This window comes from Sitophilus oryzae, unplaced genomic scaffold (genome assembly GCF_002938485.1).
Source record: "Sitophilus oryzae breed Bouriz unplaced genomic scaffold, Soryzae_2.0 scaffold_379_pilon_pilon, whole genome shotgun sequence".
Classification (NCBI taxonomy): domain Eukaryota; kingdom Metazoa; phylum Arthropoda; class Insecta; order Coleoptera; family Curculionidae; genus Sitophilus; species Sitophilus oryzae.
The window spans coordinates 399,600-418,645 of record NW_022146950.1 but is presented as its reverse complement, the minus strand read 5'-3'; the positions used below and the strand labels follow the sequence as shown (position 1 = coordinate 418,645).

General features: G+C 34.7%; 1 protein-coding gene across 2 annotated transcripts in view; it reads right to left on the bottom strand.

Moving 5' to 3' along the window:
- LOC115885282 (sarcosine dehydrogenase, mitochondrial) overlaps nt 1-19,046 on the bottom strand; it is a 64,928-nt gene that overhangs the window by 25,779 nt on the left and 20,103 nt on the right. For both annotated transcript variants that reach the window (XM_030904139.1, XM_030904140.1), the window contains exons 2-6: nt 13,055-13,184; nt 12,876-12,999; nt 8,586-8,798; nt 2,554-2,641; nt 1,162-1,403 (exon numbers count right to left, since the gene is read on the bottom strand). In XM_030904139.1, coding sequence (XP_030759999.1) covers nt 1,162-1,403; nt 2,554-2,641; nt 8,586-8,798; nt 12,876-12,999; nt 13,055-13,184 — 797 coding nt within the window. The remainder of the gene's footprint in view (nt 1-1,161; nt 1,404-2,553; nt 2,642-8,585; nt 8,799-12,875; nt 13,000-13,054; nt 13,185-19,046) is intronic.

The following is a 19,046-nucleotide window of genomic DNA, read 5'->3' as shown; positions in this document are numbered from 1 at the left end:
CTGAATTTGAATTCATAGTTCTCACACGTGTGATTTGTGTTTTTTTAAAGAAACGTAAGTATTTTTGACGGTCAATCTATCCTTACACTTTTGTTTTTTACATTTCGTTCCGTGCCCTAGCGGATAAGTCAGCAACAAGCTTTTATATCATATAAATTGTGTAATGAGATTATAAGTTGATAGTAAAAGAGTTACAGAAAATTATTTTCTTCTTTTTAGAGCATTTAAATAAAAGCTTGTTTTTAAAAATGTTTTTAAAAGCTTTTATTTAATTTGCAATGTATGTATGTATGTATTTCCCGCGGTTTTTGTATCTAAACAGTAAAATTGTCACGTGATGGTACCTGTGGGTCACTTCGAGAAGCCAATCCCTACCGATCCTACTGCCATTGGACACTAAAATGCGTATTGCAGGAAGATTGATGGAAATTGTTTAATGACTGCGACAAAGAATTTCGCAATACATCGGCTTCTTGCGTAGTTAACGCGCACTTACTTTTATATTCAGTTTAGTTTTTTGTTTAATAAAAATTTAATTTTTTATAGATATTTGTTTAATGTTCCAGTTCACATCCCCAATGAGTCCATGGGTATTCTTACATAATTTACTGGCAGTCTCGTTGTGAAAGGAATTATTAGAAGCATTTTATATTTGACCTTTTACAGGTTACATGATTGGAAAAATCCAATTCTCCAATTCTCGATTTCCAGTAATCAAAACGAAATTTGCTGTATTTCAAAAACGGCAAGAGTGGCTGGTATAGGGTTTGAATCCACTTGAAGTAGAATGAGCCAGAATTATAGTAGCAAAAGCAGGAACTTGTTTCAGCCATCTTGCTTTTGTTGTGTTGCTATGTGTGACGTCACCAATCAGACCTAAACTTGCTGTATTGGCAAGTGTTGCTGGGATGAAATCAGCGCAAGCAGGAACCAGTTTTGGCGATCCTGCTTCTCATGTGTTGCCAACTGGGAAGTCAGCAACCAAAATAAAAGTAACTATAGATCAAAATTGGTAGGTGTGGCTGGGTTGGGATCTGAAGCAGGATAAAACAGGATTGTAGCAGCCCAAGCAGGATCGTATTTTATAATTCCTGCTTTCAATGAGTTGCTAACATCTCCGATCTAAATTTCTCTTTTCATTAACTAGTTAAAATATATTACCTCCTTGAGAATTACTGGGTTAACTTCGTATCCTCCAAACAGAATTGAGTCGCCTTGGGGTCTGAAATATAGTGAACTGTCATGACATCTTATAGAGGCGCAATTTCTGGCACCCTCTATTGTATGTGTGATAACATAAGAGTGCTTCATTGGCTGAATTGGTATTTCTATACCGACCATGTTTGAAATTTTTCTACCCCATGCCCCAGCTGAATTAACGATGGTATTTGTTTTGATTGTTCCTAAAAAAATCCACTTCTCAGATTAATTTAAAATTACATTATAGTTTGGGGTTGAAACCTTTGGTGTTACAACAGAAAAATAAAAACACTAATTCTCCTCAATATACCACAACACTTTACCTTAGGACGCGCGTCTTGCTAACCATGGTAGCATCATCAGCAGATGATTAAAACTTATTTAGTTTTTAATGCGCGTTCTATGTTTAAAAGTAAAGTGTTTTGGTGTATTGTGGTGAATCAGTGTTTTATTTTGCTCCTATAACACCAAATGTAATATCTAACCCCCAATTGTAATATTTAAGTAATAAGTATTTTTATTTCAAGAATTTCATTACCATGAATTTTAGATATTTGCGGCAATTAAAGTCTAATATAAAATAATTTTTGTTTTTTTCAAATTGACCACCAAATAGATGGGGAATCAAACAATGAAAATTTTTTGTATTTAGAGTATTTCAAAATGGTTTCGCAGATATTCGCGGTTTTATATTTCATATGGCATTTTCCACAAGTCATCCAAATTTGAAATACTGTAAATACAATACATATTGATTTTTTAATTCTCCATCTAATAAAAAATAATATACAGGGTATTTCATTTAATAAAAAACGAAGAAAATTTGGCGTAGAATTTTGAATATTCCGTATGATTTAAGATTACGATATTTATAGCAAAATAAGTACAGACCATCTAAAGTAAATACTACATAAATACCTAACATAGTTTTGATTTCAGGACAGTTCTTGTATGTTTAATAATTATTTTAAGAAAGGCTGAAAGCATATATTTTTTCATTACTTATTAATATCACTGAAACTATCGAAATATATTTACTCATATTTTAAAATTATGTAAAGTGATCTGAAAGAGTCAAAAATGCAATAATATACACGGTGTTCCATTTAAAAAAAAACTCTCCCGATCCACTCACGCTTTTTTGAGCTACCCTATAAAAGTTAAAATATTTTCCTGAAATACATCCTAGTACGTACTTTATGTTTGCACTGAAACAAAATTCCCAAAGTTTTTATTCTAGGAACTACAGATGCCCGACGCACTATTGCCGGACCCTGTATACTAATCTTGTTATCGAAATACTACATCTCTAAATACTTTTTCAAATGTTTCATATAAATACAATTAACTAACCTTTATTTGTTTCAACTCCGACAATTTTTTTTAATCCTTGACTTGTTTCTTCGGTGAGTAATTTCGTGACGATGGTGTTTTCGAAAACCTAAATTAAACTATTTTATCAAAATCGAATACAAATTTTTGGATATTGTTAGAAAGAAAATAATCTTTGTTGATTATAGTTATTATAAGATAATTACAAAAAAATATTACAATGCTCTATACATAGAGGGTCTGTGACTACCTGATAACTTGCACTATCTTCGTATTTTCATTTATGTGAGCATTTTATGGGCTGATTAGATGCAATGCTATATATTATAAACTTTAAATTTCGGTTTATTGTAATATTATAATAATTGTTTATGATATCTTACAGGTATATTTATTACAGAATGTTTTGAAATAAAGACTGGAGTAAGATAGAGTATATTTTGCAGAGATGAGCAAAACTGCGATTCTCCAATCGCAACTAAAACTGCGGTTGCGATTTTTAAATCGCTGCGACTGTAACCTGCGATTGCGATTTTAATATTTAAAAATTGTACTAGGTATATGTATAATTGTCTGTATGTACCTATAGCTTAAAGCTTGACGTTGACACGGGTAGTGAAGCACCATCGTGGCCCACACTTTCGTGGACAACGCCTCATGTCAACAGTAAATTCGTGAAAGAAGAATAGAAACGAATCAATACAAAAGACGCAACGATCGTGAATAAGCAAATCAAACGTGTTAGATATTTCACGAACCAAATCGATCGTGAATAAGAAATCGCAGAGGAAGTTGAAGTAAAAAAGGCATATTTTGCACTATTCTCGCATTAGAAAATATTGATTGAGTTCCGGTTATAATCTTTGTTGCAAAAAAAGTTCCAATGTTTACAATGTTTTTTTTATGTTTGAGGCTGAACTTTAACGCTCTTTTCCTATTAAAGAGCTTGTTTCTGAGCCACAATAGGCCCTCGCGGCCGCAGTGGAGGGTCCCACCTGGGACCCACTCTTAGTCAATACAATACAATACAATAGTATATGACATAAATCAGGACTGTATCAGGACGTATTCAATTGATTTTTATTCAATCCTGTTTCACCGTAAATAACTACAACTTTTGATTTGAGGAGTTGCGATTTTGTTTGCGAATGTAATGTTGTAGTCCATTGAAGCATTTTATTTCATTTCACTACAATTGATTTTTTTCTCTGATTTTATTTACTTATAGAGAAGGTATTATATTCTAGGGCCAAGATTATAATATATTGGGTGTTTCTCACTTGAGTGGTTTGTCCCTATAACTTCTTTATTTTTTCTGATAAAAAAAACGAGATTTGGTATGTTAGCATATGACATAAATTAGGATTGATTGACGTGTTCAATTCTTTTCGATCACTTCCTGTTTTACCGGAAATAACTACAACTTTTGATTTTTAAATTATACCCTCGGTTTTTTTATTACTTTTTTCGTTAGAAAATGTCACTCTGAATAGAATAGAACATGCCATTCATAACGACAATTTGGCTAGAAATGAGCCACTCTCACTCTATTTGAAAGCATTGAGATATGATTAAAAATACGATTTGGGCATCTTTTAATCGGCCAGGACAACATATGAAAAACAATAGACAATTAAATATTTTTTCCAAGGATCCTTGATGAAACATTAATCGTTTTAACACAGTCATGCCACTCTAGATTGAAATTTAAAATATGGTTTTTTAAGCGTAAATGTCAAAAGTTGATATATGAAATGTCATTCAATTCAGAGTATCATTTTCTATCAAATAAGGTAAAAAAATACCGAGGGTGCCATTTAAAAATCAAAAATTTTAGTTATTTCCGGCGAAACAGGAAGTTATCGAAACGAATTGAGTCCGTCAATCAATCCTAATTTATGTCATATGCTAACATACCAAATATCGTTTTTTTATCAGAAATAAAAAAATTATAGGGGCGAACTACTCTTGAAAATCACTCGGTATATCTTGGCCCTAGGAAATAATACCTTCTATAAATAAATAAAATCAGAGAAAAAATTCAATCGTAGTTTACTAAAAAATGCGTCAATTTACTACAAAATTACATTATCGACAAAATGGCAAATCGCAACTCCTAAAAATTTAACTCCGATCACGGTCCTAGTTTATAAAGTCACAATCGCAGCAAAATCGCAAATCGCGACTATAGTAATATTGTTTGCCTAAATTTACAGATAGAAGCGCAGATAAATTCGCAGTCGCAGTTTCCTATGAGAGCAGGTTTCGATAGCGATTTTAATATCGCTGCGATTGAATATCGGATGGTGCCTGCAGTCTAATTGATGTAATGATCACAAATAATAATTTTAATTATGATTTCAGCACTTCCGTCCCTGTATCTGAGTCACTTTCTGATCATTGTTTGATATATGTTATATTTACTCTACAAATATCCCATAGCTCTGCGAAATATATTAAATATAGAGATTATAATCATATTAACCAGGAAAATTTTAAAAAAGATGCAATTATGTTACCTTGGGAAAATATTTTTTATATAGCGGTTATTAATATTAAAATAAGAACTCTATATAATTACATTTTTTATCTCCTCAATAAACATGCACCGTTGCAAAAGAAGAAAATCACAGATACACCATATTTACCCTGGATAACGGATAATATTAAATTATTAATCGAACTTAGAGACAAGGCACATCAAAAGTATTTAAAACAACGATCTGAAGCCAAATTACAATATTATCGTCAACTCAGGAATTTTACAAAACATGCTATAGTTAGAGAAAAAATTAGTTATTTTAAGGGTTTATCGGAAAAGATTAGTAAAGACTTCTGGAAAGATGCTAAACGACTTAAGTTAACATTTAAATCAAGTCCGGAAGTTCCTGAAAACTTAGCGGATGTAGATAAGCTTAATATATTTTTTTCGAACTGTCATAATGGCATTAATACTACCTCAAATAAAATAATAGATTTTATAGACAAAATAAGCATGAGAAAATAGGAAATAATGTTCTAAATTTCAAACTAATAGATGAGGTATCGTTACATCAAATATTAAATTCTATTCGGTCTAATGCTGTCGGTGAAGATAATTTTTCAATTAAAGCACTAAAGCTGTGCATGCCTTACTGTGGTAAAGCGGTAATAAATATAATTAATACTTCTATTTTAAACAGTGTCTATCCCGAAATATGGAAAAACTCTATTATAACACCTCTCTGTAAAATTTCTAAACCTTTAAATAATAACGATCTAAGACCCGTGAGTATTTTGCCAGCAATTTCCAAAATTATAGAAAAACATCTACATAATCAAATTGTTTCATTTGTAGATTCAAATAAACTAATACCTGAATGACAATATGGTTTTCGTAAGAACTACAGCACTACCACTTGTCTACTGAAGCTGGTTAATGATATTAGAACAAATCAAGAAAATAAAAATATGACTTCTCTTAGCTTACTAGACTTTAGTAAAGCATTTGATACTCTAGACCATTCATTGCTCCTCGCAAAATTACAGTATTTTGGATTTTCAGACGGCTCTTTAGAATTGTTAAAAAACCTTTTAAAAGATAGATCACATTGTGTTGTCATGAAACGAGGAAGTTTAAAACAAAAATCTAGTTATATTCCTATGATTTCTGGTGTTCCTCAGGGATCTATTCTGGGGCCACTTTTATTTTCGTTATATGTAGCTGACATGGATAAGGAAATACAGTTTTCTAAATTGCAGCAATATGCAGATGATTCTCAAATTTATTGCAAAATAGATATTAATAATTTGGAACAATTTCAGTTAAATTTTAACCACGATCTGAATAAAATTAATAAATATGCTCTGGATCATAATTTGAAATTAAATGCCGGTAAATCTTGTGTCATAGTATTTGGTAGTGATATAAACAAAATTACAAATACGGCTGGTAAAATGAATATCCATATAGAAAATATGTGCTGTGATACTCATTGTTATAGAGACTAAAAATCTTGGAGTCTATATTGATGCGAAGCTTTCTTTTCAGGCACATGTAACTACTAAATTAAAGGCTGCTTATATATACGTTTGAAGAATTTTTCATCTCTTAAGAAATATATACCATCAAAGACTAAGTATCAATTATGTGACACACTTATTTTATCTTTATTTGATTACGGCGATGTTGTTTATGGTACATCCATAAACGCTAGATTCTCTAGAAAAATCCAAATACTTCAAAACTCGTGTCTACGGTTTTCTTTTAACATTCCCTTTAGAGATCATATAACGCCACATCTTAAAAATTTATCTATTTTATCCATGACTAACAGACGACAATTTTATTTAATGACATTCATTTATCGAATTTTAACTACAGAGCAGCCTCCCTATTTGTTCTCATTATTTCACTACGTTGACCATGCTCATTCGACTAGACAAGTGCATTATGTTAAAATTCCTCAACACCGAACAGCTAACTTCCAAAAATATTTCAGTTTCATAGCGCCACATTTGTGGAATAATATTCCTAATAACTTTAAATTTCAATCCTTTACAGATTATAAAAAAAGATTTGTGATGTTCTTGTTCTTCTGATATGTCCGTCATTGGTTGCTGTTCCGGATTTTACACTGTTTCGTTATGCCTCTCTGCTTATCTCCGCTCATCTCTGATAAAATTATATTTTATCTTTTTTTGTTTATTTATCCGGTTTCTGTTTATTTTTGTAATGTAACTTATTTCTATTTTGTTTTGGAGTCGCACCACTGTGGCACTTTGTGTCTTTGTATCAGTTTTTAATCAAGGTGCGATCCCTTTAGACACATATTTATTAAGAACAGTAAAATTATTAATCTGTAAAACGTAATGGGGTCTAATAAAAAAATTGAATTTGAATTTGAATTTGAATAGCAGTTTGCGATTTGTTGCTCATCTCTAATATTTTGTCTCCAATGTAGTTCACCTTATAGAAATATAGCTCCATAGAAAGAGCATCCACTGAATCATCCTCCGACAGTTCCATTGGCATAAAAATAAATAGCATTCCAATTAGTAATATAAGATATGCGATGGTTGTGATTTTAAATAAGGCCAGCATGCAAGCTAATTTGGCCAACATGGGATCTAGATCAGGAAATAAGACCGAAGAAGCTAGAATAACTTTTCTAAAACTTTGAAGATTTATCACAGATAGGAACTTGAACTTCGGCCTTAGATACCTACATAATGGCGAAGTGCTATGTCTGGTCCGTTCTGTTATATGGTGTGGAAGGATGGACAGTGAAACTAATAATTATTAACAGAATTGAAGCCTTTGAAATGTGGACCCTGCGACGAATTCTGAGTATCCCGGGTCGACCATCTCAGAAATGAAGACATTTTCAGAAGAGATGGCCCAGAAGAACGCGAAATCTTCGAAATCATCAAGAACTGAAAATAGTCTATTTCGGACTTGAGCTGACGCTATCACTTTCAGCATCTACTCATAGGAGATAAAAGGGAATAGGCCAAAGAAAGCTATCCTGGTTGATAAATATTCATCATTGGACAAGCATACAGACACAGGACTTCCAAGCATTCCTTAGTCTAAGTCGCTCGTTTATAGAACCATCTGATGAGAAAGAAAAAGATGAACGCCTATGCAGTAATCTGAATGGTACCATAAGAAGAAGACAAGTATATTATACATTGACACTGAGTAGCTTTTTGCAACTATATTATATTTGTGGTATGTAAAACACCAGAACACCTTATCACTGAGTGCGCCGAGACGACGACCATTCGTGCCATGAACCTTGGTACGTCTGATGTCGAGGATGGAGAGCTGGCCTCTGTGGAGCCGTCTCAGATACTGGCTTTTCTTAAAGCGCTGAGACTGTATGATGAGTTATAACTCGTTATAACTCAAAAGGGGAACACACAATAGATCTATAAGGTCGCGGTGATTAACTCCCCTCATAAACATTCTACATTCTACATTCTACGTGGTATGTAATTTTCTGGTACTGATTCTGGTAATAAAAAAGTGATTTTGTGATGTGCTAAAAAAAACTAAAACTATTTGTTACCTTGCCTCCATTAGTTGTGGCTGCTTTGAGAAGTGCATTAGTATACAGAGTCGGATCAATATAACCATCTGTAGGTGAATACAAAGCTCCATAAAATGAAGTTGGTTCAAGAATAGGGCACAGTTTCTGAGCTTCTTTTGGAGATATCAGTTGACTTTCTATATTGAAATAATGACCTAACGTATGTAGACGTTTATATTCTTCTAGTCGCTCCTGAAATGTTTTTATTATTAGTACTAAACTGTGTATCCCTTCTTTATTCTTAAAGAAAATATAATAATACATATAGTATAATTTATAAAATTTTGACACATTTTTTCATGAACTCGTCTCTGTTCATGTGACTCCGGGCCTTCCATTTTTAGAAATTTTAATGGCGCATTTAAAACATGTTTATCAATAGCTACGCACAATTTTTTTAAGATACTGTATTTTTAATGTTATTCAATGTTTTTATTAGATTTTAATGTTTTTATGCCATTTTTTCATATCATTTGTAAATTCTCCCGTTTTAAACAGTCTCTAAACTATCCCCGGAATGTTTTACGAAATATTTTTGCAAATATTTCGTGAAACATTTCGCAAAACATTTCTGAAAATAGTACGATAAATATAAGCCCGTGTTATAAAAATTAGTTCCCACGTTTCCTGAAATTGATCGAGACCCGTCGTGATTGGAGTGTATAAATATATGCCATTTTACATTCGTTCTTCTCCCTTAGGGCTCAAACGCACTGACCATCAGGTCGCAGTGACCAGCATTTGATTGAATGCTATTACTGGTCGTAGCTGTATTTCCTATTAACAGTGAATCAAATGCTGGTCGCGGCCACCTGGTCGTCAGTGCGTTTGAGTCCTTAGACTACGCCTATGATGATCGCGACTAATAACTAAAGAATGCAAGGACAAATAACACCCGAGGCCAAATTGTTACCATACCACTAAACAGTGCCGTGGCACATATTTTTCTTAACATAGCCCCTTAAAGAGATATTGATATTTTTGATAAATGTTTTGACTACGCCTATGGTTACGGGCATATATTAGTACCATACTAATTAATAATAATAAACTTTATTTCTAAATTACAATATAAAATTGTGATAGAATAGTTAAAACAAATACAATAATAAACCTTTTACTTATGCATCTATGCGAAAACGAAAAAATACTGATACAAACAATATCTTTCTTTTTTCTTCGTATGCTTTTAACAATTTATTATACATTTTCCATAAAAAATTCATTTATGTTGTAATATACTTTTTCTAATAAAAAAATTTTCAACTTATTTCTAAAAACATTTATATTCTTACTTAATTTAAATTCAGTTGGTAAGCAATTAAATATTCTTAATCCTAAACACTGCGGTGAATTTAACATTACATTAGTACGACATGGTATTTCATTAAATTTATGATTAGCTCTTGTATTGAAATTATGGACTTCAGAAATTAGTTTATATTTATGCTGGTGTTTATAAACAAATATACATAGCTCTTGAATAAAGATACTCGTCAAAGTTAGTAACTTATACTCTCTAAATAAATCTCGACAAGTTTGCCTTGGAGAAACACGAGCAATACACCTAAGTATTTTTTTTTGGACAGTGAAAACCTCCCGAATCCTAGTGGATGCTCCCCACAGTATTATGCCATAGCGTAATCTTGATTCGACGTATGCATTAATAGGCTATTAGTAGCATACATAATTATGAAAAAAAGAATTAAATTGTTAACAAAAGCTACAAAACTAGTATCGACGTATAGCGCATATAAAGACCATATCATATGAGAAAAATAATTATCGAATTCAATAAAAAAACGCTAAAAAGTGGGCTGTTTATTTACCTATAAATCGTAACTTCTGACTCTTTATTATGGATGCGGCTTTTACACTCGAAAGCTGAAGAACTAATTACCATTGTCATAAAGTTTATACAAAGTTCACTACACATAAACTATTAAAAATTGCTAAAATTGTCGCTGATGACTCATTCGCTACAACCAAAAAAATGGCGTCTATCATCACAAATTCTGCTGCAGCCCGTATATGGGCGTTACATATTCTAGTGTTCTTTAGTCATTGATCGCGACACACATTTAAGGTAAAAAGTCGATCTTATACAGGGTGTCATTGAAATGGTGTAAGAAAAATCGGGGGGTGATAGTACTCCTAAAAATAGTAATAAAAGTTTTTTCCGCCCTATAAGTATAAGGCGGAAATGCATATTAAGAGAGTTAGGGGCACTGAAAGGGTGAATTTAAAAAACGGTTGTTTTGAAATTGTAGGCTTAAAAAACGAGATAATATTTCGTAAAAAAATCCTCTGCTATAAATGTTGACCCTAAATCAAATGGTGATGCTTAAAAATTATTTGGAAAAGCGGAAAGGGTAGTTTTTGCAACGGTGGGGGGTTGTTTCGTAAATAACTTTTTTGAGGTTTTTTTTTGCAACGTTCATTTTTTGAAAACTACATACTTTTTCCTACAAAAAAGTACTCTTGTTGCACATCGCCCAGAGCGATGGTTTTCGAGAAAATTGAAGGAAAAGAGTTTGCTCTGATGGGTTCTCTGATGCCCTAACTGGTTAATCAACATAAACTTATGAAAGTTATGGCGGTTCAAAAGTAACCAAGTAGTTATCAAATAATTAATTGAAAAATCAAAATTTCATTATTTTTAAAACATCTTATTGCTTTAAAAAACGAAATAATCCAATTACCAAAATTCCTTATTAAAATAATGCATTCCTTAATTCATTCATAGTAAATGTTCAAAGTGACCACCATTCATTTCAATGCAGACATCTGATCTTCTTCTCCACCATCTGCGTACCCTGTGGAATATACTTGGTGTTGTCCGAATTTGTTTGGAACAATCAATAATGCGTTGCTGTAGTTGCTCTTCAGTATTATGAGTAAACCAATTTTTTTAAAACCAAAAAAGTTTATTTCGTTTTTAAAGCAATAAGATGTTTTAAATATCATGAAATTTATGATTTTCCAATTAATTATTTAATAACTACATGGTTACTTTTGAACCACTATAACTTTCATAAATTTATATTGATTAACCAATTATATTATATTGATTAACCAATTAATTTAATATTGATTAACCAATCAGGGCAAACTCTTTGCCGTCAATTTTCTCGAAAACCATCGCTCTGGGCGATGTGCAACAAGAATACCTTTTTTGTAGGAAAAAGTATGTAGTTTTCAAAAAACCCACGTTGCAAAAAAAATAACCTCAAAAAAGTTATTCGCGAAACTACATCCTACCCTTGCAAAAACTACCCTTTCCGCTTTTCCAAATAATTTTTCAGTGTCACCATTTGATTTAAGGTCAAAATTTATGGCAGAGGATTTTTTTTTTGAAATTTTATCTCGTTTTTTAAGCCCACAATTGCAAAACAATCGTTTTTTAAATTCACCCTTTCAGTGCCCCTAACTCCCTTAATATGCATTTTTCACTCTATACTTATACGAACCTTTTTTTATTATTTTTAGGAGTACTATCACCTCTAACCCACGATTTTTTTTAAACCATTTCAATGACACCCTGTATACAGTTGTACAAAAAAGTTGTCCACCCCTGTAGTGTAACGAGTGTAACGGACCAATTTACTCGCGGATCTTGCTCATTGGAATAGTCGAATAGTTTCGAAAATGCTCGCGATAAGTCCGATTACCGCTGCGAGGAAAGGGGACCGAGTAATCCGAGTATTGGGCTTGATAGTTTCGCTCAGACAAATAAATCAGGCATAAGTGAATTGGACATTCACCTAAATATTATTTTTATTTTGTATCAGTAGTATTAAGTTTTAAATAGTGTACTATTTTTTAAGTTATAAAGTTTGTTTATTCTCACAAGTGGTGGCCCATGGTAAAAAAAACTCTCAAACGTTCTTTATTAGTGACCGTTTTTTTGGCAATTCCAGCCATCATCAGACCCGTCCTTTAATAAAAATTGTGCAGCTACGGTGAGTAGCGTCACTTAATTCATTGTAGAAAACTGTACTAGAAAAAAATATATATATTTTGTGCCGAAACCACTAATAAAGCCGAAACCGTCACTAATAAAGAATTTTTGATAGTTGTTTGGACTTTGTTTTTCATTTTAACATTAAGTTTTTTTACTTAACAACTTTTGAATGTTCTGGCTACATATTATTTTTAGTAAAAGAATAAGCAAATAGCTAAATCTTTGAATCCTGCCAAACAAAAATAAATTTTATTAGATACACAATTAAATTAATATTATTAATGGCATTTGGGGTTTATACGTACGGTATTTCTAGCAATAAATATGCCACCGTTGTTAATGAATCCAGGGTCAACTTCTGTTTCTTTTTCAAGTTCCGTTAAGATTTCTTTTGTTCGTCGCAAAACTTGTATATCTGTATCGCTGGGTCTTCAAAATAATTTACTATTATTTAATTACCTATGTTCTTTCCAGACAATATTACCTTAAACTCCATACTAAACCACCAGTATGCCACGTAGTTCCACTGGTTATTTTATTGCTTTCCAACAAAATTGGCTTGATGCCTCTCTTTGTCAAGTGGTAAAAAGTACTACATCCCGTTACTCCACCACCTGAAACAAAAAGCAAAATTAACCATTAAACTCATGATATCAGGGGCGCCGGCTTTTATAAAACCTCGTGGGTGCTCATCAGATATGGGTAAATGCTGGTAAATGTAAACATTTTCCAGATTGTTAAATTTGTTGTTCTTATTAATTACACTTTTTTACATATGTAAAATACGTAACAAAATTACCATAATATAATATAAATGCATATATTATAATATAATATGAGTTATGCAGACATAAAACTAAAGTGCAGATACCAATTTGGGAAAATATTAATTATACCCAATACAATCGTCCAAGGGCAGTCAGTAAAACCTTATATTTATTATTTTATGAATAAAACAGACATACTGTAATTTATAACAATAGAGATGCAAAATAAATGAAACTAAAAAAAAAGTTGCTAAGAGTTGCTCATCTCAAGTTGCTACTTGAGAAGAGCTACTAGTTGTGGGATGTTCGGGAATTGGGGGTTAGCTTAGATAGACGTATGCTCCTCGTTGATTATGTTTCTCAAGAGACGGCGGATTGGTTGGTGGAAATCGCACCCTATATATTCTTTCCCTAGGAGATGCAGGACCTTGTCGTTGGTGGGGAAGTTCCTAGTCAGGTGCTGGAGGGAATCTCCTCTAGCACTTTAGCTTGGTCTAAGAAGTATCTCACTGTCTTGTTCCTGGCTGTAGTGTCGTGGCTAGGGAGACCAAGACCGGCACCATGACATATAACGATGCCGGACAGATATGGATGTCTCACAGGTAGAGGGTGTACAATCAAAGTTCTTGGCTTAACCGCCCGAACCAAGAGGAGACAACCTCATCAAAAACCTAAATCCTACGATGGCGGGACCAGGTCAAAGGGATGCGTCGCTAGATACAGGACTAGCCTTTACTGGTCTCAAGCTTGGGGCACGAGGGGGCACATCATTGTATTTACCTTACTTCTACATCCCTAGCGACTCGAACATTAACAATCAAAGTTCCAAGGGACCAAACTCAAAGGGAACTACAGGAGAGGCGGCTGAAACTTGCTTGAGATCATCCTCCACAAGTGGCACACAAGGTACCACCTCCTCCAGCAAGGGTCAGGAGCGACACAAGCTACCGTTTCGTCTACCCGGTCTGGGTCAACCAGGCGGGCTAGACGATTCTCTGAGAGTAGGTTTTAGCTGAGCAGAAACACGGCGATACCTACGACTGCTCCACGAAGGACTTGCTCCAGAGGAAGCAAAAGCGAAAACATTCCTCGGAAAAAGGGAGAGTAAAGGAACCAAGAAACAGTCTGGCGCATCTTCACCAAAGGGTAAGAAAGGTGCGAGAGCCTTACACCTCTGCTCCGACAAGGAGCCTAACTAGGATGGAAAGCCGCCCAACACCCCTGGCCCTGGAGGCAAGCAGGAAATTATCACCAGCTTTGCCGTTATTGCTGGACAAGTAAAAATGGCGGTGCTGCCAAAGGATTACCCAGAGGTTGCACTTATCACGGACCAGCAAACAGCTCTAGAAGAGGCGATGCTGGATGAAGTAGTGGCGACCGGATCGCAACACAACGATCTGCAAAATGTGGGTGAGCTGCGTTTTGCGGGGATACACTTTCGGGTGGGCATGATCATCATTGATTGTGTTTCTCAAGAATCGGCGGATTGGTTGGTGGAAATCGCACCTAAGCTTAAAAATTGGTAAGGGCCAGGACTGGTTGCACTGAAGGGGGAAAACATCCCAAAAGGGCGGTCATCACAGTCTTTGTGTCGAGAAGCAAGGAGAAAGCACGACCTACCTGCTGAGCCTTATCCAGGCTCAAACTCAAATGAAAGGACATCGAGTTGGCGAGTCATCAACTCGAGGGCGGAGGGTCATGCCCAGGTCCTCACAATAGGAATTGACCAAAATTCCAAGGAGGCAATATGAAAAGAGGGAGATATCCTCTGAGACGAGACAACACCGGTATCAGTTCTAAGGAGAGGACCAAGTTAAAGAGGTGAAGAAAATGGAGACAGATCTTCCAGCCTCCACCTCATGGGTACCTTTGCCGGAGGTAAGCTCCTCGACTGTGATGGGCACGAAGGGCTAAACTCCCACCGTGGAAGGGTGTGTACCCTCGGAAGAACATTTGTTTTCTGACGAGGATGGGAAATACCCTGTTCAACAGGAAAATGTCTGATGGGTTACAGACTGTGTGATGATCTAGAAATTAAGGAGGGGGGTACACAATAGATCTTTAAGGTCACAGTGATTAACCCCCTGTAGATTGGGTAAAAACATGCGGAACTGATAATAGTTAAAGATGATATTTTAGATATTTCTGTGTTCAAATTCTTTTTACATAAAAATAAGTATTGATATTTACATATGGAATTAATAAAAAAGGTTCCATTAAACCGACCCTGAATAATTAGTTTTTATAACACACTAAAAAAATATATCTACTAACGAATTAAATTGTAGACGATATATCTAACATTTTAATTAAATTATATCTAAAAATTAAACTATTTATCAATTGTTTTTTAAAAATATAAGATATTTATATATCTTTTTATGTAACGAAAACATTGAGATCAAAGATCGATTCAAATATTGTGCCAAGAGCCAGACTATTTATCTGAAATAAATATGTTTATTTGTAACTAATGCAATCTTGGAAGGTGATTAAACATTATACTACACATAACTAATAATTCTTTTCTCGTTCTCATTTCAGATTTGTAGCCGCTAGGACCTCTTGCTTTAGAGCAGACTTTGTGAAGCTTTCTTTCTCATAATCTTAACGATTAAATATGCCCGTAAATATCTTAATATTTTCTAGTTATGCTGCTGTAGGATAAAATTACTAGGCCTGATTTTACCAACGGAAATTTCACCTATAAAGCCCTTCCTTACCTCAATCAGCAGAACAGACACATAATATATGGGTGAAGGAGAATATGCAAGGAGGCATGACTAGTGATGTAAAGAGTAATATTACCGCGGTAATATTACTCTTTACTTATTCACCGGCCAAGAAGAAACAGAGGACACCCAACCTACCGTGGAAAGGGCCCTGAAAACTTACTTATATTGCCCATAATTAGTTGGAAGAAGAGGAAGATATCGATTTCGAAGTAATAGACTTGACTCAATTAACGAACCAGATAACTATAATAGCTATAATATAGACCACAATTCTGACTCTGACTAGTTTAAAAAACGTTCTTTCCTTTTTTTGTAATGTTGTTACAGTTTTGAATTAAAAAAAATATATTTAAAAATGTTTTTTTGTTCTTCTCTCTTCTGTTTTTTTTATAAATTACCAATATTACCGGTAATTTTACATCACTACAAAATGCTCTCCAACGAATTCCAAAGCAGGAGCGAATCATCTTGCTAGGTGACTTTAATGCACGTGTCGGCAATCAGCAAGAAATATGGCCAGACGTATTGGGAAAACATGGAATGGGAAATGTAAATAGCATTGGTGAACGCTTGCTAACAACATGCACAGAGTACAACATTTGCATCACCAATACATGGTTTATGCTGAAAGACAAGTTTAAAGGTACCTGGAAATATCCCAGATCAGGCCACTGGCATCAATTGGACCACGTCATCGTTTGAAGGAAGCATCTGAAAGATGTCAAACTTCCAAAAGCCAGAATAGATGCCGAATGTGGTACTGACCACCAACTTGTAGTTTCGAAAATGAAACTTTAATTAAAATCCAAACATCGACACTGCAAAAAGTAAAAGAACATGACCAGATTAAACGTACGGAGTCTAACGAACAACGACACCGCCGACGCTCTCCGGGAAGCCATCAGAGAAGCACTTCCACCGATAACTTTAATCTCCGAAGGTGAACAAGGCTGAACATAATTGAGGGATGCGATTTATAATACCAGCGAAGAAATACTGGGAAAATCCAACAAAAAGAAACAAGACTGGTTTAACGAAGATCAACCACATATACAGGCTTTGTTGGAACAAAAGCATAGAGTACGTCACTGCAAATCCACACAATCCAAGGCCGGTGGACAACTTTATAGCAGCCAACAACACGCTTCGAAGAAACCTGCGCCAACTAAAGGATAACTGGTGGTTACAAAAAGCAAATCAGATTCAAGAGTACGCCGCGCATCACGACTATCGTAAATTCTTCGAGGCTGTAAAAGAAATATACGGCCCAACTAAGAACGTAAGCTGCCCAATCAAGGCACAAAACGGTGAACTTCTACAAGAGGAAGTGCAAATCAGAAATCGCTGGAAAGAGCATTACAGCCATATCCTTAACCAAGACAATATCCCCAATGTGTAAGCACTAAACACAATACCTCAGTATAACAGCATTGATGTATTAGATATCCCAATAACGGAACAGGAAATAAAGGCCTCCATAAAACAACTTAAAAACAACAAATCGGCTGGCTGTGACGCGATTCTAGCGGAAATCTATAAGTGTGCAAGCAAAGAATTTATTGGTCATCTTAAGGCTCTCTTCGATGTCATATGGGAAAGCGGAGAGGTACCTCAGGACTTTCGCAACGCGAATATAGTAAATATATTTAAGAACAAAGGAAGTGCATCAGATTGCGGACGCTACCGAGGAATTTCACTACTGGTTATCGGAGGTAAAGTTCGCGCAAAAATTATGTCAAACCGCCTTCACCCACATATAGAAAAAATTCACAGATTTTGCAACATGCGCACCCATCATAGGCGTTTGAAAATACCAGACACAAAAGTCGGCGGTGGTCAGCAGTCACCTATTTTTTACATTTTATATTAACTTGTGACGTCATTTGGAAGAGCTCAATAGAAATATAAAAGAACTAAAGCTCATTTGGAAAGCAATTTGACATTCGTGACGTCAGCACTCCGGCAGTCTAACGTATCGCTAATTGCCATTCGCAAATATATTCCAGAGACGTATAGTGAACAAGTGATCCGTTTGCAAACTTAAATAATTTTGATATTTGATTCTTATCGTGATGGCTTTTTATAAAAGTGAAGAATTTAGTAAGAAAAATATTAATGATGGAGATGAACGTGTACGGATTCATGAATGGTCACGATCACGGTCACGACACTATAGAAATGTGAGGTATTTTTTTTGTGTGGGGAAAAATCTGCAAACCAGAGACCGTATGTGGTACTGTCGGGGTGGTTGAGGTACCTTACCGACTAAAAAACCTCCACAAGCCGCTTTGAATATCTCCCCGAGGAACTACCTTTCGGCATTACTTCTCGAGGAGGCGGTTTTACTGCGATGTTTTAGTTACTTCGTCTAGCTTCTTTCTCTTTTGCATCTATTAGTGTCTCCATAAAAGTGTGAACACTATTCCAATTTTCTGGGAATCGAATCATCTCGGGAACTAGATCGGAAATCTTAATTTTTGGGACTCTTAGTTTTTCGTATAGAACTCTTCGTTCAGCTGTCCATCGGTTACATTCCAAAAGGGTATGCTCCACCGTATCAGCATCGGAGTCGCCATAGAGACATCTCGGGCTATCAGCTAACTTTATTTTATGTAGGTATTACCTGAAACAACCGTGGCCAGAAAGGAATTGACTCATGGCATAGTTCATTTCTCCATATTCTCTATTTATCCAACACTCTAGGTTCTTTATAAGTGTTCTAGTCCATTTACCTTTCCCATTTCTGTTTTGACTCCATTTTTTACACCATATTTCCAGAACTCTATTTCGACTTTCTTCCGCTGTTCTTCCTGAATGTGCTTGCCTTTCCATTCTTTCTTCAATTACTATGTCTATCGGGGCCATTGAGCTCAGAACTTGTGCAGCCTCCGCAGATATTGTCCTGTATCCACGACATACTCTTATGGCCAATCTTAGTTGCACTGCAAGAAGTTTCTCTCTACGACTCCGCACT